At 35.7% G+C, this 26,847-nt stretch overlaps 1 protein-coding gene and 1 long non-coding RNA gene across 19 annotated transcripts in view; one reads left to right on the forward strand and one right to left on the reverse strand.

The window, feature by feature from the left end:
* Window positions 1-26,847, reverse strand: part of DLG2 (discs large MAGUK scaffold protein 2) — a 2,113,447-nt gene that overhangs the window by 493,989 nt on the left and 1,592,611 nt on the right. For all 18 annotated transcript variants that reach the window (XM_078433028.2, XM_078433029.2, XM_078433030.2 and 15 more), the window contains one exon: window positions 1,378-1,514. In XM_078433028.2, coding sequence (XP_078289154.1) covers window positions 1,378-1,514 — 137 coding nt within the window. The remainder of the gene's footprint in view (window positions 1-1,377; window positions 1,515-26,847) is intronic.
* On the forward strand, window positions 1,839-10,023 carry LOC132661205 (uncharacterized). The gene is made up of 2 exons (XR_009602114.1): window positions 1,839-2,077; window positions 9,849-10,023. It is a non-coding gene; the product is annotated as an uncharacterized LOC132661205 (long non-coding RNA).

Genomic DNA, 26,847 nt, shown 5'->3' on the forward strand with positions numbered 1-26,847 from the left:
CTTACTTGAGAGCTCTCTTCTATTAATTTTCTGTATTTGATGATTATCTTGTAGATTTTGTATAAAACAGTAAATGGAGATAAAGAAGTTTTATTAAGTGCAATCCCAAATTTTTACTGCTTATATGCTGCCTTAATTTTGCTTTAATTTATCATATAACTCCATGACTTAGAAAGGGCAGCCATGTGTTAGTGTCAGTCATTGCTCAAGGCTCCTGAAGCATGTAGACAGCTGGCAAATAAAATAGCTGTAAAAATTCTGTCTGAGGGGAGAGGAGGAAGGGATCCATTTACACATGTGACAGAAGTCATATATTTTAACTTTATTTTTTATTTTTTTAAATTTACATCCAAATTAGTTAGTATACAGTGAAGCAATGATTTCAGGAGTAGATTCCTTAATGCCCCTTACCCATTTAGTCCATCCCCCCTCCCACAACCCCTCCAGCAACCCTCAGTTTGTTTTCCATATTTATGAGTTTCTTTTGTTTTGTCCCCCTCCCTATTTTTATATTATTTTTGTTTCCCTTCCCTTATGTTCATCTGTTTTGTCTCTTAAAGTCCTCATATGAGACACAGAAATCATATAATGAACTGTGGGAAATCGGGGACTGTTTATACTGTCTACACTGTTGAATAAGGGACCACAGGGAGACACTGAAATGTACCTATCAATAAACCAGATAGTGGAGTCCTCTTTGTTATGTAAAGCCCACCTCTCCAGCTGTTTGAATATGATACTCTCTGGCTAATGGGTTACATTGGAAAAAAAAACAAAACAAAACATAATCTCTGTGTCTTGCTGTATCTACAAAAACTAGTGACAATTCAGATTTGTTTTTAAAATGTCAATAAAGCAGATACAATTGAAATTTCCCACCACAAAATCTGCTCTCCCTTCTGTCCTATTTCTGCCAGCAATCACTTTTGTGAATTAAATGTGGCCATTCTCCCGAATTCATATGTTGAAGTTCTAACCCCCAATATGACTATACTTGGAGATAGAGTCTTTAGACAGTAATTAAGGTTATTAATTAAATGAGGTAAGGGTGTAGTCCTAATCCGATAGGACTGGGGGCCTCGTAAGAAGAGAAAGAGAGATCTCTCTCTCAGCATAAGGACAGAGAAAGGCCATCTGAGGATGCAACAAGAAGATGGTTGTCTGCAAGCAGGAAGAGAGATCTCACCAGGACCTGAATGGGTCAGAACCTTGACCTTGAACTTCCCAGCTTCCAGAACTCTGAGTAAAATAAATTTTTCATTGTGGAAGTCACCTTGTCTATGGTATTTTGTTATGACAGCCTGAACTAACACAGTCACACATTGGGAAACAAGAGCTTTATAAATACACACATAGTTTTGCATGAGTCACACTTACCATTAGCAGTCTATCTCCCACTTGCAACCTTCCATCTTTCTGTGCAGCTCCCCCATCTATAATTTTGGTTACATAAATGCTGTTGTCTCCGGGAATGTGTTGGTTCCCCACACCTCCTGCAATACTGAAGCCTAAACCTATGGGAAAGAAATGGAAAAAACAAAAGCATTTTTTTTTAAGAAAATACAATTAGCCATATTAAAACAGTCTAAAAAAATTAATCCTCAGTTTACTACAACAGTAATAAATGATAGTAAGGATTCTACTTCAATTGATTTTGTTCTTTAAATATTTGAAAGTTTATTGATTAATGCTAAGGAGGCAAAGCTTTTGTAGTCAAGCCCACGTGGTCATTAGTTTTGTTCTATTCCAAGACTGTACACCTAACTGTTGTTGCCTAGACAATTAGCTCATAATGGGTGACTGGCCAGAATAGGGATCAGGCAAAAGGATGTGGAAGAATCCTAGGTGAGCTGGGCAAAGCCCAAGTACAGCCCTGTACTGTTGAGTTTATGAGCTCTTCGTTGTTGTTGTTACTCTAGCAAAGAGAACAGAAGTATTGCCAATCATCTGGGTAGAGACCTAGATACTCTTGATATTTCAAGATTAAAAGCACAGCTATTATAAAATTCCACAAATTCTGAGACAAGAGCCACAAGGAAGATACATTAGATATTTATGTAATCATTTCAGAGAGAAGGTAAGGCAAAAAGAAATGAGATGCTTGTCTTTTGTATTTTCTTCTGCGTCCACCCTGTCATACTTTCATACTTCCTGGCACTTATTAACTGATAGTAAGACTTGTAACGCACAAGAAATTAATCATTCCTGTACAAAGTCTAAAGAAGCAAAAATAGATCATATAGTGTGACTCTATTATTTTTATAACAAATTACAGAATATCAGATCATTTTAAACATGGCTGTTTCCAATTTTGAGAGATAAATGTATACTGTAGTATAGCTGACAAAACTTTTATTTATATTAAACTATGGAATGATAAAAATAGACTTATTTTAAAAATCTTTATGGAGCCATTTTCAAAGAATGACTGATAGACTTTTTAAAGTGTAAAAATAAAAAAAATCCTTTTCAGAATATGATTGACTACAATTCAGTGCAATACTTGTAGCACATTTATTCATTACATTTCAAATTATAATAATTACCAGCAAATTACTCATAAAGATATAAATCAAAGGATTTGTTACTAAAGGCATAGGAAATTTCTGTAACTTACTTGGCTTAAGAAATTTTTTTTTAACAAAACATCCACCTAGCTATCTTGTTTAAAAAAAAAAACATACCCATTTTACAATAAAATAATCATGAAATTTTTTGGCACTTTATATGACAACAATGAAACTACTTAAATAAACTCCATTTCCACTACACTTTTATTGAATAAATGTTGAATAGGGTTCTTAATGGCAAAAATGATTAGATAATGGAGAAATAATGGCATAGTAAATTATAAAGTAACACCTCTGAAATTACATTTGAAATGAAATAATTTTTTGTTAAATTAACTATAATAGTTGTTGAAATAAATGGAAAATGGATTTAAATTGATAGGGCAATTAAAATAATTATTACCTAATTTCCTACTTAAAGTGGGTAATTATTCTTTATTGATGCTTTGACATCTCATAGATCTATAAATATATTTACCTCAGATTTAAAGAATTTGTTTTTGAGCAAAAGATGACCAAGCAAGTAAAATGCTCCCAATTAGCTTTTCCTATGAAATTAAAAATACATTTCACCTTATATTTTCAAAACGGTTATTTTACATTTATATATTATTATAGATGAATTAAAAAATAAATTTATAAAAGTTTTATACCTGCATGCTAGGATCAATCTACTGCATTTGTAATTGTACAGAAGTCATTTCAAACTGTCAAGAAAAGGTTAAGATATATTTGGGGACTCTGATTTACATCCACTATAATAATAGTAAATGCCACAGGCTGACTGAGTTACAGAAGAGCTAAGGAAACAAATTACCACCATAAATAAGGTTAAGTCCAACAAAGGGAGTAACTATGCAGTTGACATGTGAAGCTGAAGATTGTACCAAGGCAATAAAATCACTATACTGTAGACATAAACATATCAGCTAAAAAGGAAATATTTTATCCCTTGAAATTAGGTTTAAATACTTCTTTTTAACTGGTGACTCTGCTCAAGGTGAAACAAGCTATTTTTATTAAGAACAAGAAAATGTTTCTGAGGGTACAGAATTGGAAATTTTCCTTGATTTCTCTGACTTTGATGGAACATGGATACATTGAAAAGTAATCAGCATTTAATCAACACTCAGCCATATACTTGATATTTAATTCAACATAAGTAAATATGTAGCTTATGTCTACAACCAGAACACAACTTTATTTACGGGTGGGGGTATCCATCTGTGTTATAAGATTGAACCTGTCCCCATTCATTCAACAAACATCTCCTGAGTACCTGCTATGAGTTGTATAAGCAGTTTCTATCAAGTGTAGTCAATATAATGTAAAGGAAGGGATTGACCAAAACACTAGAGAGATAGACATCCATATGAGTGAGTGTGGTTGAACCTGGCTGAAGCAATATAATAAGCCTAGATGGTACCAATGATTTTTGGAGGAATACTTGATGAAGACAAATATGGGCTAAAACACTGAGCAATCCAAACTTATCAGTTCGGAGGCACTGGGTGTTTCTTGCATATACAGTGTTAAAGCAGGGTCAGATGCCTATGTTATAGGACCATTCTATTCCCTCATTAGGTAATATTCTCTTCCTTTATTCCAGTCTAGACACACTTGTAGCCTTGATACTTCTCCAACACGGTGGACATACTCCTACCTTACAGCATTTGCTTTAGCTGTTTCCTCTGCCTGGAATATACTTCCTTCAGGGTTTTGTTCAAATCTTGATTTCTCTAGGATCCTGAACCTCACTTCCTATTTAATACTGTCTTCTAACCATATACCCCACTTTTGTATACTGATCTACTTTTCATTTTTCCTTAGCACTTATCACCTTGTAACATATGTCACCCATGTAGTTTATTTTTTTTATTGTCAGTCTCCTTGATGAAAATATAAAATCCATAAAAACAGGGATTTTTGTCATTTTATTTTATGCAATAGAACAAGGCCAGTTATATAGTGACCTAATAATTATGTATTAAAGGAATGAATGAGGGGCGCTTGGATGGCTCAGTCGGTTAAGCGTCCTTCTTCAGCTCTGGTCATGTTCTCATGGTTTGTGAGTTCGAGCCTCATGTAGGGCTCAGTGCTGACAGCTCAGAGCCTGGAGCCTGCTTCGGATTCTGTGTCTTTCTCTTTCTCTGTGCCTCCCCTGCTTGTGCTCTGTCTTTCTCAAAAATAAATAAACATTAGAAAAAATTTAAAAAAATAAAAAAGGAATGAATAATGAACAATGAATAAACATATTAATATAAGACGAGGAAGAAAGCCTCCCCTAAGAGATGAAGCTTGTGGCCTTAATGAACAAGGAACAGCTAAAAAAGTGGACACTGTTGGTTGGAGTGGATAATTGTATGAGGCACTACATGCCTCAGGTGAAGTCTGATCTCTGTCCCGAGTCTGCACAGAGTTTATGCCAACCACTGAGCAGGCAATGGGGCAACAGCAGACCCAGCTTCACATCCTGATTCCTTCATCAACTGACTATATAAATTGGAGCCACAATGGTCTCGTCTGTGATAAAGGAGTAAGTATATCCATGTTCCATAGTAGTTAGCACATAAAAGATGCTTGATAAATAAAAATTCTCTGCTCTCAATAAGCTCTCAGGTTGTCTTGAGAAAAAGATATTTAAACACCTTGACATGATTTAACTGGCTAGAATGAGTTCTATAATGGCACTAGTGTTATGTGAGCCCAGAGGAGAACATGACTTACTTAGAGGAAGAGAAGAATCAACAAGAGGTTTAGGAATTGGGCTGAGCTTTGAAGGTTAATTTAAAACCAATAACAGAGAACACACCTTTCAAACCAACACATCCTCTGGATTCCCGGCTGACAAAAGGACTAACAAGTCAGCTGCCCTAACTTACATTACACAATGCTCATAAAATCCTGGCTTTCCGGGGCTGGAAATTGAGACAGAAACGCCTGGCAAACACTCAACATATGTACTTAAAATAAGCCAGAAAGGTTTCTAACAAGATAAATACAGTGAGGATTATGAAGATGTAAGTAAAGAGCACTACAAATAGCAAAAACATTGATTTTACAGAGGTGACCAATTTATAGAATTGATCATCATTTTGGAAATTAGCATCCATTTTGAAGAAATGGCCCTGGACCATCAGGTAATGACAAACTAATCATTTATAAAACAGTGAAAACAGTTGGTAGGTCTCACCAAAAACACTGACCTTAACATAATCTACTGTGGAATGTTTGGCTATTAAGAATAGTACTAAACATGCCTATGCATGTGCCAGTAATAAACAAAGCTGACACAGAAATATATAAATATTAAAATCACAAAGGGAAGTAAAATTAGTGGATGTTTCTGAATGCGAGTAAAGAAAACAAACAGGTGAAACTTAAACACCTAATTCCTGAGGCAATTAAAAACCGATGTGTTTGACAAACGCGGGATGTGCAAACAGAAATCCGGGATTACACCTATCGTCTACAGCTGGGTTTCTCTTTCCATATTTCTTGCATATCCCCACCAAAGTGAAACTCCTCAGGTTAAGAAAGCAGGAAAAGACCTCTCTGACCTCAGCCGTAGCAATTTCTTACTTGACACATCCCCAAAGGCAAGGGAATTAAAAGCAAAAATGAACTACTGGGACCTTATGAAGATAAAAAGTTTCTGCACAGCAAAGGAAACAACCAACAAAACTAAAAGGCAACCAACAGAGTGGGAAAAGATATTTTCAAATGACATATCAGACAAAGGGCTAGTATCCAAAATCTATAAAGAGCTCACCAAACTCCACACCCAAAAAACAAATAACCCAGTGAAGAAATGGGCAGAAAACATGAATAGACACTTCTCTAAAGAAGACATCCAGACGGCCAACAGGCACATGAAAAGATGCTCAACGTCGCTCCTCATCAGGGAAATACAAATCAAAACCACACTCAGATATCACCTCAAGCCAGTCAGAGTGGCCAAAATGAACAAATCAGGAGACTATAGATGCTGGAGAGGATGTGGAGAAATGGGAACCCTCTTGCATTGTTGGTGGGAATGCAAATTGGTGCAGCCACTCTGGAAAACAGTGTGGAGGTTCCTCAAAAAATTAAAAATAGACCTACCCTATGGCCCAGCAACAGCACTGCTAGGAATTTACCCAAGGGATACAGGAGTACTGATGCATAGGGGCACTTGTACCCCAATGTTTATAGCAGCACTCTCAACAATAGCCAAATTATGGAAAAAGCCTAAATGTCCATCAACTGATGAATGGATAAAGAAACTGTGGTTTATATACACAATGGAGTACTACGTGGCAATGAGAAAGAATGAAATATGGCCTTTTGTAGCAACGTGGATGGAACTGGAGAGCGTTATGCTAAGTGAAATAAGCCATACAGAGAAAGACAGATACCATATGGTTTCACTCTTAGGTGGATCCTGAGAAACTTAACAGAAACCCATGGGAGAGGGAAAGGAAAAAAAAAAAAAAAGGTTAGAGTGGAAGAGAGCCAAAGCATAAGGGACTCTTAAAAACTGAGGACAAACTGAGGGTTGATGGGGGGTGGGAGGGAGGGCAGGGTGGGTGATGGGTATTGAGGAGGGCACCTTTTGGGATGAGCACTGGGTGAACCAATTTGACAACAAACTTCATATATCGAAAAAAAAAAAAAAAAAAAAGAAACTCCTCAGGTTAGCATAGGACATTCAGGCATAGGAAAAGGAATGTCTGAATCTTGTTAAAACCTTTAATTTAACCTTGTTCCACACAAAACCTTTTCTTCATGCTATAAAGTAGAGCAAGAGGAGGAACAGATCATGGTTCACCCTTTTCCGTTGTTGCCTGCCTACACTGGAGAGCAGGTGTTAATGAGGGGTGGGGAACTGAAAGCAAAATTCTTGGCAGCAGAGACTGATGCATTGTGCTTGAGAAGCTCAGAATAAAAACTCAAATGTTTCAAAGAGTTGTACCATTACAGTGTTCCAAGATATTTATTGTGGGCGTAAAGAATTAATCCCCATGATGTCTTATAACCATTCAATAACTTGGTTCAACTTCATTTTATCTGACTTTACCAGGAGAATACTCTTGGGGCTTCTCCAAACAACTAAATATTATTAAGCAGTCTGTTTCTTCAGAGTTTATCTAGGATCTGCTAGGTAAGGTGTTTACTGCTTTACAGAAAACATTCTGTACATTCTGACTACATGTTTTTAGTAAAGGAAACAGAATCCGTCCTGAACCCTGGCTTAGAAAAGACCTGTTTTAGAAAACACCCACCCATGAAGTCATTTTAGCTTCGAAATGTGCAAGCATTTCAGTTAAAAAACAACACACAAAACTTTACCTGTGAATCTGGTCCACACAGATAACAGACTATTTGACATCTCTTCCCCTCCAGAAAGATAACTTTGCTTAGATAAATACCAAAAATGCACATTTGATTTTAATTTGAAAGACTAATTAATCTCACTGGGCACTGTTGGCATGGTTAATTAAAAGCCAAAGCTTTGTTTACTCACTTTCTGGATTCTCCCTGTGTCCAAAAGACAAAATTTAGGGTTGAATGAAGTGGTTCTGTTTAAAATTCCATGGCACTGGCTAAGCATGCTCAATTCTGCTTAAAGAATCTCTCACAGATCACCCAAGTAACTTAACAGAGTCAATTTTCCAAACTTTTTCTCTATGTACCTCAAAATTCCCACTCATTCTTTTAGCACATCACTTTGACTATTTTATTGTGAAAAGTCCCATGTTTTATTGTTTTTCTCATTCATTTTTTTTCTAAACCTAAACCTTCCCTTCTACTCTGGAACTTTACTCATTATTTCTCCCCCCAGCACCCAATATTAAACTTTTTACCGTGATGTTTTTCTTCTTTGGCTTTGACCCTGCCTCTGTCCTAGCCTGAGAACATCTAACCTTGAACCTCCCCCAGCCTCCTCACTGTTAAGCACTGAAGCTTTTACACGGTTACCTACAGTTAATGTTAACCTTAAAAACAAATCTGCCAGTTATTTTACCAGCAAAAAATGAGTTTATGTGGCAATAGAAGAGAAATGCAATTCAGAACAAACAAGCTATAGCAAAACCATAGGCAAGTCTGGAGAACAAAGGAGAGAAGCACTCTTTTGTAGAGGAAAGGAGAAATTTGGAAGGGCTGTTATAAACAAAAAGCTTATTGGAGTAAACTGGGAGTATAGTGACTTTTCATTGGCTGAGTTGAGAGCCTCTCAGTGATTGGGCTGTTGCCAGGGGAAAAGGAAAAGCTTTATTCCTTCTGCTGGGATACAAAAGTAGCAGCTAAAGTCCAAAGGCCTTGCAAGGTATATCTTTCCTTTTGGGTCTGCAATTGACCACAAGCGTTAGGCATGAGAGCTCCCCCTTCTGGCCTCTCGACTCTATTTTAGTGGTTTTTCTAATTTTCACCTTGCTGTTTTCTTCTTCTTTTTTCTTAAATATTTATTTTTACTTTTGAGAGAGAGAGGGAGAGAGAGAGAGAGAGAAACAGAGTGTGAGCAGGGGACGGGAAGAGATTGGGGAGATACAGAATCCAAAGCAGGCTCCAGGTTCTTAGCTGTTAGCACAGAGTTGGGCTCAGGACTTGAACCCACAAACCTTGAGATCATGACCTGAGCTGAAGTTGGATGCTTAACTGACTAAGCCACCCAGACGTGCCAGCACCACATTACTGTTTTCTTATCAGAAACATTCTTCTCAATCTTTATCCATCTTGCTCAATACATCACAACTGACTCAAGTGGCATCTGCTGAGTTGAACTATGTCTCATCAAAAAATATGTTACAGTCCTAGGTAACTGGTGACTTTGAATGTGACTTTATTTGAAACAGGGTCTTTGCAGATGTAATCAATTTACGATGAGTTTATGCTGACTATACTTTCTTAGTAAGAAGATGAAAATTTAGACACAGAAACAGACACACAGGAAACAGTGCAAGTGATGACAAAGGCAGAGGTTGTGGTGATGTATCTATAAACTTAAAAGTGCCAAGGACTGCAAGCGACCACTGAAAAAGAGACATGGAACAAACTCTCTCAGGGCTCTCCAGAGGAATAAATCTTGCTGATACCTTGATCTCAGATCTAGGCTCCAGAATGTTGAGAAGATAACTTTCTGTTGCTTCAAGTCACCCAGTTTGTGGTAATTTGTTACAGTAGTCCCAGTAAACTAAGACAGCATCTAATCTTTATGGTCTGAGTGGTTGTGCATATCTATCTCCTTTCTTTCCAATGGAAATCTTACTTATTATTTATTTTTATTTTTTGTTTTAGTGTCATTCTCTCCTGTGAAGATGACTGAGGTAACTACGAACCAGTTCCAGCAGGCAAAGAGCCCAGCCAGTAATACAGAATTTTCTTCCAAAAGGCCAGAAAAATTTTGATGGGCCTTTGCTCTTTCTGCATTACATAAAACATTACCTATTGCTTTTTCATTCCTATACTCACATGAGATTGCCCTGTTTCTTCTCTATTTCTCTTACTACTTCTCTCCTCATTTTATTTATCTTCATTTTATTGCTGTAAAACAGTGATTCTCAGAATGTGATCCTCATACCAGTGGCATTAGCATCATGTAGGAGCTTGTTGGATTTGCAAAATTGAGGGCCCATGCCAGATATCCTGAATCAGAAACCTCAGGGATGCGTGCTAAATTTAATGACCATCACTCTAAAATAATATTCTCCAAAGTATATTCCACAAAATCTCATTCTCTCTATACTCTCTTTCTTGTCTCATTTACCATGGCTAGGTGTCCAAACTTCCCGTACCTCCAACACTCTTTCAGGCTTGATTTCTCGCCTTAAACTCCTAAGCTTGAAAGAATGCACTCGTAACTTCCCTTCAAAACTGACCTCCTTTCCTGTCTTCTGTGTTTTCCAATTAAATTAATATTTCAGATTGAACTGGAAGCTGTTTAATGTTTGACATCACACTTATTCACCAGTAGATCCCAGAGACTATTATAATATCTGGCAGACAGTTACTGGGCAATATTTATTGTAATAAAGTATAATACAGTAGTTATTATGTTTTGTCAGAAGCCTCAGTGAATATTATATTTATATAATATAATATGCATACTCTTTCTCACTATTCCTTATTTCCTGCTACTAAGCTTCCCCCAGGCAAGCTGACCTTGCTGTAGTGTTTTGATTTAGCTTGTGTTGTTACCCTTGTTCTCCGCATTTGAAATACCTTCACCAACTTAATTTTCAAGAACACTCAGGTCTTTGCCAACTCAAACTCACAAGGGTCTTCATTTCTAAGTTGAACTTCAGTAGAACCAATGATATATATCAGCCTTTTCACTTCTATTTCAATAGAATGAGTTAACCAATTCAACAAACATTTATTGATGACTAGCCTAAACAATGTGATTATATCAGTGAATCAGAGATCTATGGTTCTTTCTAGAGGAGGGTAGGACAAGAAATGAGAAAAACCAAACCACCTCAGTGTGGTAAATGTTGGTAGGAGAGGAACAGGGGCTACGGGCACACAGAGGTGGGTTGCCTATCTTGAGTGTCAGAGAAGGCTGACTGGAGGTCCTAATATCCAATCTGAGACCTGGAAGATGAAAGTGACCCAGGATAAAAAGGAGGAATTGGGGAGAGAACATCCTGCAGAGGGAAAAATGCATTAAAAGACCCACAGTTTGAGAAAATGAAAATAATTCAGGGGAAAGCAACAAATAGTCTTTAGCAAAATACTAGCTCCAAGAGAAGAAACTAACTTTTGTACTCACCAATGTACACTTAGTCCCTGGACTGAACCTAAGAAATAGTTTGGGATAAATGAATGACTGGGGACAGGAAGACACTTTCTCCACTGAATTAGGAGGGAAGACAAAAGGATGACACAGATAAAGGTTAGATAATAGGTTTAATGTCAGGACACTAAAGGAGCTCTCATCTTCAATTTACTCTGATAACAAGAAATTATGCTTGTTTGAAATTAAGCCAAGAATGAGGGAATTAGTGAGGTTAGAGATTTGAAGAAAGTGCAGAAGTTTGAAAGAGCTATTATAGAAAATAGAAGGGATAATTGATTAGAGAAATTCAGAAAAATTGCAAGGAATTGTTGATTGTCTAATTAATGACTACGAATTAATGATTGCACTATTCTGATATGTATTTTTTTTTCCTTTAGCAATTGTCTGGGTATAAGCATAGAAAGTGTAAGTAGTTAGATTAAGTAACTTTATAAAATAATCTTTTTGTGCTTTGATTTTCTCCAACTAAATTATATGATCCTAGAAAGCAGGAGTTGCATAAAATAGACCATATTTAGCATGGCACTCGCATATAGTAATTTCTCAATAAATAGTTTAATGATTGAATTCTTAAAAGACCAAATGACCATATGACATAGGTATTATTTTAAATTTAAAGCATATCACATTAACAGAGATGTGTACACTTCAGCTGAGTACTTTACTCAATAAAAAAAAATGCACCAAAATAACTCATAGTGAATATTTTTAATGTGCCAATAACTATGTTGAATGCCTAAGAATTAATGGAGAGTACATCAGTGTCTATCTTGTTTAAAGGAACAATAGAAAAATATAAAAATATTTACTCTGTTAACTCCAAGAATGATCAACATAACTTGCTTTCATCCTTATAAATGAAATACTAGTTCCAATCATAGTTGACTGCTCATGGGGCCATATGACAGAATGTAATTAGATGCTTTCTTACTGTTTTACAGTCTGTTTTATTGTACTTGAAATGGAATATCTTCCATGCTTTCAGCATTGAAATATAACCTAAGTGATAGACACTGCCTCTACCTATCAACTGCATCTGTCTGTGTGGTTTTCCCAGGTCAATTCTAGCTGCCAGTGCAAACCAAGGTCATTAACATTCACCTCTGAATAAAAGCCATCAAAGTAAATGATGATTTAAAAGATGTAAAAATTATCTCACATGTTGAAGATTGATGGGAATGTCCTAGCTGGCAGGGTTGTTGCTGGGGAAAGCAGACTGGAAAACATGAAGGGTTAATTGAATAGGTCTCTGCAAAGTCTTTCCTAATCCCCACCCTTTTAAATTTAAAGTAATCTCTCTCCATGACCACATAGAATGCTATCTTCTAATGACACATCATTTTCTACATTTAATTATAGTTATTTAAAGGAAGTTTTGATATTTAGAACAGGTAATAGCTGGTGTAGTATGGACACTAACCAGAAAAGGTACCTGCCATAAACAATTGCTATGGTATGTACCATCTAACTGCCAGCTGTGCCGTAAAAAAATTTCATCCCCCCCTCTATGCTGACAGTTATCATTTTGAAGGTAGAGGGAATAATAATGCTTTTATCTATGTTCTCCAGGCATGTTATAAATGAAGCAGATATTTCAAAATTAATTTTTAAAATCTATTAATGAATTAAAGATCACTGAATACTTTTTTCATGAGCATGCCTTAATTGTGCAGGGAAAGGGTTCAGGTTAGTAAAATAAAGTGGTAGGTTATTTCATTCATTCACTAAAAACACTCAGTTCTACTCGCTATTAGTTTTCTAGGGCTGCCAGAACAAAGTGCCACAAACTGGAATCCTTAACAGAAATTTTTCGTCTGAGAATTCTGAAGATCAGAAGTGCAGATCAAGGCATCAGCAGGGGCAATTCCTTCTGAGGACTGTGGAGGAAAATCTGCTTCCTGTCTCTCTCCTAGTTTATGGTGGATTGCTGGCCATCTTTGGAATTCCTTGGGTTATAGGAATATGCCCCCCCAAATTCTGCCTTCATCTTCACATGATGTCCCCTGTGTGTGTGTGATCCTGTGTCCAACTTTCCTCTTTTTATAAGGATACCAGTCATATCAGATTAGGGCCCACCATAATGACCTCATTCTAACTTGATCATCAGCAAAAACCCTATTTTCAATTAAGAATATATATACACAGGTACTATGATTTAAGAATTCAAAATATTTTGAGAGGACTCAATTCAATACATGACATCAGCACTGGGAAAGATAAACATGAAGAGGACACAGTTCCTGTCCTCAAGGAGCTCATAAACCAGTGCTTCAGAGGAATGGCAGACAGTAAGGTCAGGGAAAAGTTTTTGGAGACAGTGATAGTGGAGCTGAGTCCTGTTAAATGGCTAGAAGAAGAGAGACAGGGAGAGCAATTCCAAGCAGTAAGAGGAATTCTAGGCACTGAGAGGAATTCTAAGCAGAACTTCTAGAAAAGTATACACAGCCTTGATCATTACAGTCAAAGGAGCCAAGCCAATGGGTTATGAGGAGATAATAAGAAGAGAAGCTAAGTGAAATAGAGGCTCATAAGGTTCCAGAGGTGCTGTGTTAAGAAGTCTGGACACAGGGCGCCTGGGTGGCTCAGTTGGTTAAGCGTCCGACTTCAGCTCAGGTCACGATCTCGCGATCTGCGAGTTCGAGCCCCGCGTCGGGCACTGGGCTGATGGCTCAGAGCCTGGAGCCTGCTTCCGATTCTGTGTCTCCCTCTCTCTCTGCCCCTCCCCCGTTAATGCTGTGTCTCTCTCTGTCTCAAAAATAAATAAACGTTAAAAAAAAATTAAAAAAAAAAAAAAGAAGTCTGGACACTGTATTAGGGGCAATGGAAAGCCTTTGAAGAGTTTTAAGGAGGGGAACGACATGACCAGGTTTGATCTCTTAATTGTCCTCATTAGTGGTGGCTGTTGTTTGAAAATACATTAAATTGTAATCTGTGTAGTCAAGACGATGTTCTATTTTTTATAATAAAGCATAATTTACTTCTTTCTCACATTTTGGTGTTTCGTTCTTCACTATATTCAGTTATCACTCATTAAAACACATTTTGGAGAAACTTTTTTTACTCAATCCTATGTTCATGATCTAGTTTGAAACATATTAGCTTTTTCTGGTCCCCCCTCCCCGTTCCTTCTTTGTCACAGCCTATTCATAAAACTAAACTTTGAAATTTAAAAATATAACATCCACAGGCAGTTGTAATCTGTTAAGAATCTAAACAGTTAACCCTAAATTCAGAAATTCATTTATCAGCATATTGTAATTCATCAGTTTCAAATGGGCATTTTCAGCAGATATCTGGTCTCAGTGTTTCATTTGATTATCCTTATGGGTCTCTTTGCAAAGGAGATAATTGGAAAATCTAGATTCAGCTTGGGTCCTATGAAAGAGTGAGAATTACGTAATTGAAATAATTACACAAGTACCTCTTTTTGCAAGGACATTTTACTCACCATCAAACAATGACGAACTTACTATCGGACAGATTTATAAAGTGGTTCACCAATATTTCCAGAATTTATTGTATGATTTCAGACATGCCAAAGAAAATGTTTGGAACCACTGAGTAACAGAGATTCCCTTATTACATTACCTATGACAAGTGCTAATGTCTTCAATTGTACAACAACTGAAGTAACATAACTTTGCCATAAAATCTGTTTAATTAAAGACGAAATATATTTTATATCAAGTCCTCTGATCTTTATAAAAATCTGTTCTATGTTACATAACTAGTTGCACAAAACATGCAGCATGTGCCTTTGGCTTTAATCTTATACTTTCATCCAAGTAGGTTTAATTTTCACAAAGATATACTGTTATATATTTGCATCTTTTTAAGGATTAACAATGCTGAGAGAGAAGAACAAAGCAGGAGGCATCACACTTCCTGATTTCAAGCTATACTATATAGCTGTAGTAACCAAAACAGTATGGTATTGGCATTAAAACAGACAAATAGGTTAGTGGATCAGAATCGAAATACTAGAGGTAAATCCAAGCATTGTCACCTAATGCTTGACAAGTGAGTCAAGAATACTTAATGGAGAAAAGACAGTCTAATAAATGGTGCTGGAAAAAATATGGATATTCACATTAAAAAGAATGAAACTTTTGACCATTATCTTATACCACTCACAAAATTTATTTTGAAATTGACTAAAGGCTTAAAAGTAAGACTTGAAACCATGAACTCCTAGAAGAAAGCATAGGGAAAAAAGTTTCTTGACTTGTGTCTTGACAATAATTTTTTGGAGATGACACTTAAAGCACAAACAACAAATTAAAAAATAAAAAGGTGAGACTATATCAAACTAAAAAGTTTTTTCACAAAAAGAAACAATCAAGAAAGTGAAAAGACAATGTATAGAATGGGAAAAAAATATTTGCGAACTATATATCTGATAAGGGGTTGATATCCAAAATATATAAAAATCTCAGAAAACTCAATAGAGAAAAAAAACACACAAACAAATGGGTAAAAGACTTGAATAGTTATTTTTCCAAAGAAGATATACAAATGACCAAAAGATACATGTAAAGATGCTCAACATAACTGGTCATTAGGGAAATGCAAACCAAAACCACAATGAGATATCATCTCACACCTTTTAGAAGGCCATCACCAAAAGATAAGAGATAACAAATGCTGGCAAGGATGTGCACTCTTGGTGGGATTGTATATCAGTATAGCCACTATGAAAAATAGTATTGAGAATCCTCAAAAAAAAAAAAAAAAGAAAAAAGAAATACTGTATGGTCCAGTAATTCCACTTCTGGGAATATATCATAAAAACAACACTAACTCAGGGTGTTTGGGTGGCTCAGTCAGTTCAGCACCTGACTCGTGATTTCGGCTCAGGTCATGACTCATAGTTTGTGGATTCAAGCCCTGCATCGAGCTCTGCACTGGCAGAGTGAATTGCAATTCTCTCACTCCCTCTCTCTCTGCCCCTTCCCTGCTCTCTCTCTCTCAAAATAAATAAACTTTAAAAAGAAGACAAACACTAACTCAAAATGTAGTTCCCACCCCCATGTTCATAGCATCATTATTTACAATAGCTAAGACATGGAAATAATCTAAGTGTCTATTGATGATGAATGGATAAAGAAGTTGCTTTACACACACACACACACACACACACACACACACACACACACACACACACACTGGAATATTATCACAGCCATGAAATATTATTCATCCATGAAAAATAATGAAATCCTGTTATTTGCAACAACATGGATGAATCTTAAGAATATTATGCTAAGTGAAATAAGTTAAAGAAAAATACTTTATTATCTCACTTTTATGTGAAATCTAAAAAAAATTAAAAAAACACATAGAGAAAGAGATCAGATTTATGGTTACTAGAGGCAGGGGAGTTTCTGGAGGTGGGCTTGGAGGAAGGTAGTCAAAAGATACAAACTTCCAATTATAAGGTAAATAAGTACTGATGAAATTTACATCACAATGATCATAGTTAACACTGCAGTATCATATATAGGAAAACTCATAAGACAGTAAATCCTGGGGCACCTGGGTGGCTCAGTTGGTTAAGCGTTTGACTCTTGGTTTAGGCTAAGGTCATGATCTCATGGTTCATGGGTTCAAGTCCCACATCGACCTCTGGGCTGGCAGTGTGCAGTCTGCTTGGGATTCTCTTTATCTCCCTCTCTCTGCCCCTCCTCCCTCGCTCATGTACATGTACATGCATGCACTCTCAAAATAAATAAATAAACTTAAAAAAAAGAGAGTAAACCTAAGAGTTTTCACTACAAGGGAAAATAAGTTTTGTTTTATTTTTGTTTTTATTGTTTCTAAATACGATGATAAGTGTTAACTAAACATATTCCAGTAATCACTTCACAATATGTGTAGGTCAAACCACTATGCTGCAAACCTTAAATTTTTACAGTGATGTATGTCAACACCATCCCAATAAAACTAGAAAAAAAGAAATGCCATGATAAAACAGCAAATGGATTTTTGGGAAGAATTCACTTACTTTCATCAGGTCTGTTTCCTAATATGTAAGATTGATATAATAATATATGCCATGGATACTGTGTGGTATAGTAGAAAGATTACTGGCACAAACTTTGGTTCTACCATTTAAAAGCTGTATGACTTTGTAACAAGTTGTTAAGCTACTCTCAGCATCAGTTTTATCAGGGCGATAATAGTTATCTCATAGTATTATAATGAAAATTAATTATAATGTACAAGAAGAAACCACACAGTGTAAGTATTAGTATTCAAAGAATATCAATTCCCTTTCCCTCTCAAAATTGTAATGAGAGTCAAATGTGATTATATTTTTTTAAAAACTGTAAATCACATATGCTTATAGAGACTTTATGTATTATTAATGTATAAAGAATAAAATACTAAAATATAAAATTAGCTATCAGACACAAAGCTATGAGATCATCTGTCACATCAATGTGTATTTTATTTTAAAAACTCTCTTAAAATACTGTCATTCACCATGAGAATTGGGTTTACCCATGGAAGAAAATGAAGTTACAGATCTGGGTTCTAATACTTTGCTCTTACATTATATTCTTAGTGAATCCTCTCCAGTTACTCTACACCTGGGTAAGTTGGAGTTCTTTAACTTTATCAGGATTCCACAAATACATAATGTGAAATTTAATTAATAATGTCTGTACGTTTGGAACTGTGCTGGAATTGGCAGAAAAATTCCAAAGGTACAGAAACTATAAATATATCTCAATGACTGACACAACTAACTCATAACTTTTAAAGTTATAGGTTCATGCTATCTGAGGCAGCTGTGGGCAGATGGAGATTTAATAAGGGTTTGGCTTAATCACTGCTCTAGAACAGCCTTCACTCTCAAAAGGATCATCAAATACTTTTTATAAGTGTATTGGAGAAAATTAGAGAAATAGCAACTTAATAATAACTATGGTACAATCAATAATGTGATCAGAGCTTTCTGTGTGTGTGTGTGTGTGTGTGTGTGTAAGAGCTTTAACTTTTTTAAGACAAATGGAAGAGAAAAAAAAAAAGTTGACAAATCAAATCAGGTGAAATCAGACCATACTATAAAAAATAAATTTGTATGCTGGTTTTTTCTTCCAGCATTAAGTTTAAACTCTGCGTCGGGGCACACTAATACAGATCTAAGAGGGATGGGGATCGTTTAAAATCCTAGGATGAAAAGGGTGCTGCTGAGGTGGATCACTGTTTTTGTATTGAGCCTCATCTATTGGTCCTGTCTCCATTCAGAGTTCTGCCCACAGAGGGAATCAAATAGACATTACCCAAATTACCTCTCTTCATAATGCTTTTTCACTAGAAAATATTAGGCACTCAATAAATATTTGTTGACTGAATAAACAAACAGAACAGGGTTGTTAATTTCTTATTGAACAAATTGCCTTAAAAGATTTCAGATTCTTATACTCCTTAACTATAGTTTGTTATGACCTACTCCACGTTAATGGGAAATGTACTACATCCTATTGGCTCTGACTTGGGGATTTTGAAGTAAACTATGCATAGAAAATCAGAAATGTTAAGATGCAAGCATTTGTTAAGATTTTGGAAAGTATGCCCATTTGCATCATGGTGATTCTTCATTTTATTTCAACCTCTCCTTCTACCTTTGCCATGATATTTTGGCATTAAAGATGCAAAACAAAAACCAAAAAACATTATCTACAAGCAATGATTCTAGAGGTGAAAGTATATATGTATGTATATCCATAAAAATGCTAACTCAAGCTCCTAAATCTCCCATCCTAAAATGAGCACACTGGGGGCTTCCAATTCTATTATTTGTATAGTATATTTTTCTTTTTAACCTATTCTTCAATTTTTGGGCCGTATAACTTGAAGGACTGATTTAGCAAGGGAAAGCTAAGCTGCCTGTTAGTTTCAAGTGTGAGTTTCACTTGATTCCAAAGAGGTCAACAGAGAACAACTAAAGTGGATGATCTTTTGGTAGGAGAAAAGTTAGTGGTGCTATCCAGATGAACACCAAATAGTCCAGAGTTTCTGGAGGTTTTCCTTCAGCAAATGAATGTTAAATGACATAAATCTGTGAGGAACAATATTTCTATTTATTATTTACTATATGCCAGGCACTATGGTAAACATATTTTATATATTATGCCTCATTTCATTTAACCTCATTATTTAAAAAAAAGAATGAAGCAGGTATATCACTGTGCAAGCAAGAAAATAAAGATTAAAGAGGTTATATAATTTTCTCAATTTCAGCAATTTAAAAACCAACGGGCCAGGACATGAACTCAAGATTGTCTGGCAGCAAAGCCTTTGCTTTTTTTTTTTTTTTTTTAACTTTTTTTAAAACATAATTTATTGTCAAATTGGCTTACATACAGCACCCAGTGCTCATCCCAACAAGTGCCCTCCTCCATGCTCATCATCCACTTTCCCCTCTCCCCCAACCCCATCAACCCTCAGTTTGTTCTTTGTTTTTAAGAGTCTCTTAGGGTTTGCCTCACTGCACCACCCCGCCCCCCCCCCGGTTGTAACTATTTTTTCCCTCTTCCCTTCCCCCATGGTATTCTGTTAAGTTTCTCAAGAGCCACATATGAGTGAAAACATATGATATCTGTCTTTCTCTGACTGATTTATTTCACTTAGCATAATACCCTCCAGTTCCATCCATGTTGCTGCAAATGGCATGATTTTACTCTTTCTTATTGCCAAGTAGTATTCCATTGTGTATATAAACCACAGTTTCTTTATCCATTTATCAGTTGATGGACATTTAGGCTCTTTCCATAATTTGGCTATTGTTGAGAGTGCTGCTATAAACATTGGGGCACATGTAACCCCTATGAATCAGCACTCCTGTATCCCGTGGGTAAATTCCTAGCAGGGCTATTGCTGGATCATAGGGAGTTCTATTTTTAATTTTTTGAGGAACCTCCACATTGTTTTCCAGAGCAGATGTACCAGTTTGTATTCCCACCAACAGTGCAAGAAGGTTCCCATTTCTCCACATCCTCACCAGCATCTATAGTTTCCTATTTGTTCATTTTAGACACTCTGACAGGCGTGAGGTGGTATCTCAGTGTGGCTATGATTTGTATTTCCCTGACGAGGAGAGATGTTGAGCATCATTTTATGTGTCTGTTAGCCATCTGGATATCTTCTTTGGAAAAGTGTCTTTTCATGTCTTCTGCCCATTTCTTCAATGGTTTATTTGTTTTTTTGGGTGTGGGATTTGGTGAGTTCTTTATAGATTTTGGATACTAGCCCTTTGTCTGATATGTCATTTACAAATACCTTTTCCCATTCCATTGGTTGCCTTTTAGTTTTGTTGATTATTTCCTTTGCAGTGCAGAAGCTGTTTAGCTTGATGAGGTCCCAATAGTTCATTTTTGGTTTTAATTCCCTTGCCATTGGAGATGTGTTGAGTAGGAAATTGCTGTGGCTAAAGTCAAAGAAATTAGCACCTTCTTTCCTCTCTAGGGTTTTGATGGCTTCCTATCTCACATTTAGGTCTTTCATCCATTTTGAGATTATTTTTGTGTACGGTGTAAGAAAGTGGTCTAATTTCATTCTTCTACATGTTTCTGTCCAGTTCTCCCAGCACCATTTGCTGAAGAGACTGCCTTTTTCCCACTGGATACTCTTTCCTGTTTTGTCAAAGATTAGTTGGCCATACATTTGTGGGTCCAATTCTAGGTTTTCTAGTCTATTCCATTGGTCCATGTGTCGATTTTTGTGCCAATATCATACTGTCTTGATGGCCAAATTCCTAAACCCACATACTACCAAAAGTCAAACTGGAAGAAAGAGAAAATTTGAGCAGACACATAACTAGTAAAGAAATTGCATCAGTTATCAAAAATCTCCCAACAAATAAAAGTCCTGGACCAGATGGTTTCTCTGGAGAATTCTACCAGACATTTAAAGCAGAGTTAATACCTATTCTTCTCAAGCTGTTACAAAAAAATAGAAATGGAAAGAAAATTTCCAGACTCATTCTATGAAGCCAGCATTACTTTGATTCCCAAACCAGACAGAGACCCCACAAAAAAGAACTACAGGCCAATATTCCTGAGGAATATGGATGTAAAAATTCTCAACAAGATACTAGAAAATTGAATTCAACAACATATGAAAAGAATTATTCACTATGATCAAGTGGGATTCATTCCTGGGCTGCAGGGCTGGTTCAATACTTGCAAATCAATCAATATGACACATCACATTAACAAAAGAAAGGATAAGAACTATATGATCCTGTCAATAGATGCAGAAAAAATCATTTGACAAAATACAGCATCGTTTCTTAATAAAAACCCTCAAGAAAGTCAGGATAGAAGGGACATACTTAAACCTCATAAAAGACATATATGAAAAGCCCACAGCTAATATTATCCTCAATGGGGAAAAACTGAGAGCTTTCCCCTTGAGATCAGGAACACGACAGGGATGTTCACTCTCACCACTGTTGTTTAACAGTGTTGGAAGCCTTTGCTTTTAACTACTGTTCAGTTCTGCCTCCCTGTCTGTGTGTTGAGTTCCGGTTTGGCAAACTGTAGAGCATTCTACAAATGCACACTACCCTTAGCAGTAGTAGCACTAAAAACGAGTTAAAAAAAATTTTAGGAAAAGAAATCTAAACAGGAAGGGATGAAAGTACTAATGTTTATCATATTGGACATTAGCTAGAACTCAGCTTTAACGGTAATAAATGTTAAATTTTAGACTTATTTGAAGATTTCAATGACATCAATGATTATTACCACTGACACTTATTCCATATGATGACACTGGCGATGTGTACATTTCAATAAAACTAAAAGTTGATGTGCTAGGTGAGTCCTTTCTCCTTTCTTAAATATTGTAGCAAATGAACTATGCCAACCTAAATTTCAAGTAGTTTCTTTATTTTTTAATTTGACATGAATAACTACAAAATGAGACAAATCAAAACACCTACCATTGAGTGTAAACACTTGATGCCATTGTTATCAATTATACGCTTGTGTTTTTGTGCTTAGTGGTTGCTAAAATTGATTCAATCAATTTTAATGTGTAGCTAGGTATACAACTCTTGTGTTACCAAGTCTTATACTTGAACACATTAAAGATAGACTTTAAATGCCAAGTAATTACATTCCTGTATTTCAAATTATTGCTAATCATAAAACTATATAATCTTTCTGTTTGTCTCATAAATTATATTCTTTCACTATTTTCCTTTGAGAAGCATGAAAAGTCTTTATGATCACTATAGAAAATTAAAAAAAATAGATGAGTAGGGTGAACTTCAAAGTGTTTCATTTTGGTAATATTTTTTAAAATACACATTTAGAGAATACAGGAAGCCAATTAAACAACTTTGGCTCTTCTGCTCTGAAGGTATACCTTTTGAGGAGATTCTTCATTGCATTTAGTATTTTTAGTCACGTGAATCAGTAATACCTCAGGGAACTTCCCAGGGTTAGGTCGAGGCATGGCATATAAGGATGAAAACAATTTGAATCCACACTTTTGAGAGTGAAGAAAACCCTCAGTCCCTCAGTGACAGCACAGCCCACTGCAAATGAGGCAATGACTATTGTCAAATACATTTGGACATGTTCTATGAAGGCAAGAGTAGTTAATATATTCAAATTTTGGCATTAAAAAATACTTCCAACCATTAGTGTTAATATTTTCTTATTATCAAATAAAATGTGCATATCCATAGCACATGTTTTAATAAAAAAATAAGTAAAATATAACATATATTGTATTTTCACCAAATGATTCAATTAATTGGATTTTGAAGCAGTAATTTGCTAGATTGAGCTTATTCTTTATCCTAATTAAAATCTAAGGAAACGATATTTTCTGCAAGACTTATAAATATAGGAAACAACTAAACACATTGTCTAGCTTTTAAATGAACAGTTCTCTTACTTTTTCATGGCTAACAAAATCTGCTAAGGGCATATTTTGAAGGTGATCAATTTGCATCTAAGAATAAATAAGCTCCCCAACATAGTAGTTGCCATGAAACAATTTAGTTATTCTTTGTCCTCATCCATCTGCAGATATCCTCACATATTCCAGGCCATTGTGCAATAGCTGTAAGATAGCAGAAACACAGACTCTTTTGCCACAGAACAGTAAGGAATCAGGTAGTCAAGCTACTCTTAGGTTCCTGTTCACTCTGGAAAACTTGATGAGACTTCCAGTATCCATGACCTTGACTGCTGCTGATTCATTCAATGGCTGCAGTTTGTGGCATTTATATATTGCATGTAGGAATTAGTAAATTTAAAATTACTCTCGGCAGTACAGTTCATGTGAAGAAAGGGAAAGAAAGCAGAATAAGTCAGAAAAATTCAACAAAAAGGAAATTGACAGCTCTTGCTTCATTTGGCCCCTTGATCTATACAATCAAAGAATATTAAAAAAAAAAAGGTTAGAGAGGGAGGGAACCAAAACATAAGAGACTCTTAAAAACTGAGAACAAACTGAGGGTTGATGGGGGGTGGGAGGGAGGGGAGGGTGGGTGATGGGTATTGAGGAGGGCATCTGTTGGGATGAGTACTGGGTGTTGCATGGAAACCAATGTGACAATAAATGTCATATTTAAAAAAAAAAACAAAATAAAAAAAAAGAATATTATCATTGGAAAGGACCCTGAGTTAATCTAATCAAATCCCACTCTAGGTCCATGCCTATGGTCATTTAAGCATTTCCTTGAACACTTTGCAACCAAAATGGAATCATTGAATCTTTTTTTATATGTCAATTGAATAGCTATGTTATTACAGTTTCTACCTACTGATCCCAGTTCTGTCTTCTGAGGGGAAAGAGAATAGGTTAGAGCACTTATGAACATGAATGATAGCCCTTCAAATAAGAGGAAAAACTAACTTAGAAGGGATTCCCCAGATCTCTGTTCTACCTCCCCAATTTTTACAGTTTAGTAAACCAAGATCTCTAAAGATGAAGTGATTTTCCAGAGTTACAAAGCTTTTTAAATGCAGAACCTGAACTAGAAGTCAGACTTGGTTCTTCAAAACCAGAGGTTTTGAAGCCAGCCATCATAGCCATCCTTTTTCATCTTTGTTTTAATTTCAGCAAATCCAGATTCTTCTAATTTTTTTTCATGGGGCATGGCTGCTAGACTTCAATCTATTCTGGACATCTCCTAGTACCTGCTCTGGGTTGGAAAGGATACGCAGAGGACAAGTATTTAATATTGCAGGATTCAGAGTCTGGAATGGAAGATAATTAATTATAACATGAGGTATGAAATAAAAATCTAAGAAGTATATCTAAATTTCTATAGGGAACATGGATGTCAGAGTGATTGCTGATGTTACCAAAGTGTTATTTCAGTAAATGGAACTAATCTAACCTCTTCAACAGCAGCAATAGTATAGAAGTCTCCTTCCTTTAGTTAATGACTTGCTGAGTTAATCAAAAACTCATCATTGTCTTGACCAGGCCAGAGAAAGCTAGATATATATGGCTAGGAAGCTACTTTTGAGTATATCTTCACTGTGCTCCTCAAACAAATGGAGCTGTCCACTTACCAAGTGGCACTGTATACCTGTTTAGTAGACTGTGTATTTAACAAAATTCATCTGATTTTGTTACCAAGCCCATTTAGTCTGAAAGAATTGTTTCTATAAAATGTAAGGTGAATGTTTTAGAAAGACTTTTTAAAAGTATATATATTTTTATTTTATTTTTTTAAAAATTTTTTAACGTTTATTTATTTTTTGAGACAGAGAGAGACAGAGCATGAACAGGGGAGGGGCAGAGAGAGGGGGAGACACAGAATCTGAAACAGGCTCCAGGCTCTGAGCGGTCAGCACAGAGCCCGATGCGGGGCTCGAACTCACGGACCGTGAGATCATGACCTGAGCCGAAGTTGGACGCTTAACTGACCAAGCCACCCAGGCACCCCAAAAGTATAAATATTTTTAAATGCTATCAAATTAACATGGGCAACTGTGAAGACTGAGAAAAAAATACAAAGTCTAGAAATATTCAGGCACTTAGATTATATCCCTAATGTTTTTGATTATTGGCATATTTTATACATTAAAAATAGCAAGGATCTCTAAAAATGAGGGCAACTTTAAAGAAAAATCAGCAATTTCATATGTATTCATGTTTTAAATGAAAATAAAATGTTTAAAGAATTTTTCAATAATTGGATTGAATAAATTCAAGCAGTATTTTTTTCCCCATTAGATAAGTAGGTTCTTACTGTGTACCATGTGTGAGGCATTGTTAGAGAGCTTTGCATACATTATTTTATTTAATTCTTAGGCCAACTATTACTCTAACTTAACAAATTAGGAGTTTTACACATGTTTTATAATATGTTCACATTCCCAAAGCTGATAAATGGGGAAGATGACACTCCAATAAGGTCATGCAAAATACACAATTGTACAATGAATGCACTTTTTCTTCCACTATCCATTGTAAAATCAACCATATTTTTGGGATATGTGAACCCTAATCCTGACACAGTCTTCCTTGTGTTTAATTAATTTTGAGTTGAGAAAGGCCAACATCTTCTGTACCATCTATTTCCATGTTCACAAATGCTATTTCCCATTCTGGAAGCACAGCCATCCCCACCCTTCAACTTCCTCTGTTTGCCCATTTGAATACATCTGCTTTCAGGAATAGCTCTTCATTAATTTTTCCTAAGAAGTTAGTTGTTCTCAAGTAAACTAAATGACATCAATTTCCTTATACTTTTAACTTTTATAGATTAGCATTCAATATTGAATTTCATTCATTTAATCATTCACCTACTTATTCATCTATTTAAGAAATAACTTAGCATCATTCCATGCTCTAGGTACTCAATAAATACTAATTAGACTGATTTTACACAAAATGATCAGAATTAGTGGCTGCCATGGGTCTAGGCATTCATACAATAATTATTGATCACTTAATATGTAAAGCGTATGTCAAGAAGATTATTCAATATGAAAATTCTATTAGTATTATTAATTTAGTTTGCCATATGCCAAACACTGCTCAAAGAACTTTGTGTATATTAACTTTCTAAAAATTGTCACATCACCCTATGAGATAGGTATAATTATTATCCTCATTTTGTTGATGAGGAAATGGCATCAGAGTTCAAGTAAAACATATCCAAAGTCATACAGCAAGAATGCAGTGGAGCCAAGATCCATACTTAAATAATTGAATCTAGAGCCTGGAATCTTACTGATTCTATGCTTACTGATACTATGCTGCCTAAATAAGCAAATGGATTAATAGGGAAACACCATACTCTGAAAACAGACAGGAGGGTATTCCTCAACAGAAGTAATTTTTTCTACTGGGTTCTGAAGGAAAAGGAAGAATTAACCAGGTAAGAGTATTTAGGAGGAGTCCAGGCAAAAAAACCCCCAAAAAACAAAAAAAACAAAAAACTACTGTATGCAAAGTTCCCAAGGAGAGAAAAAGAGACAGAATGTCACTTAAAAGAAAAAAGTATGTCAA

The sequence above is a fragment of the Panthera onca genome, chromosome D1, assembly GCF_046562875.1.
Source record: "Panthera onca isolate mPanOnc1 chromosome D1, mPanOnc1 haplotype 2, whole genome shotgun sequence".
Classification (NCBI taxonomy): domain Eukaryota; kingdom Metazoa; phylum Chordata; class Mammalia; order Carnivora; family Felidae; genus Panthera; species Panthera onca.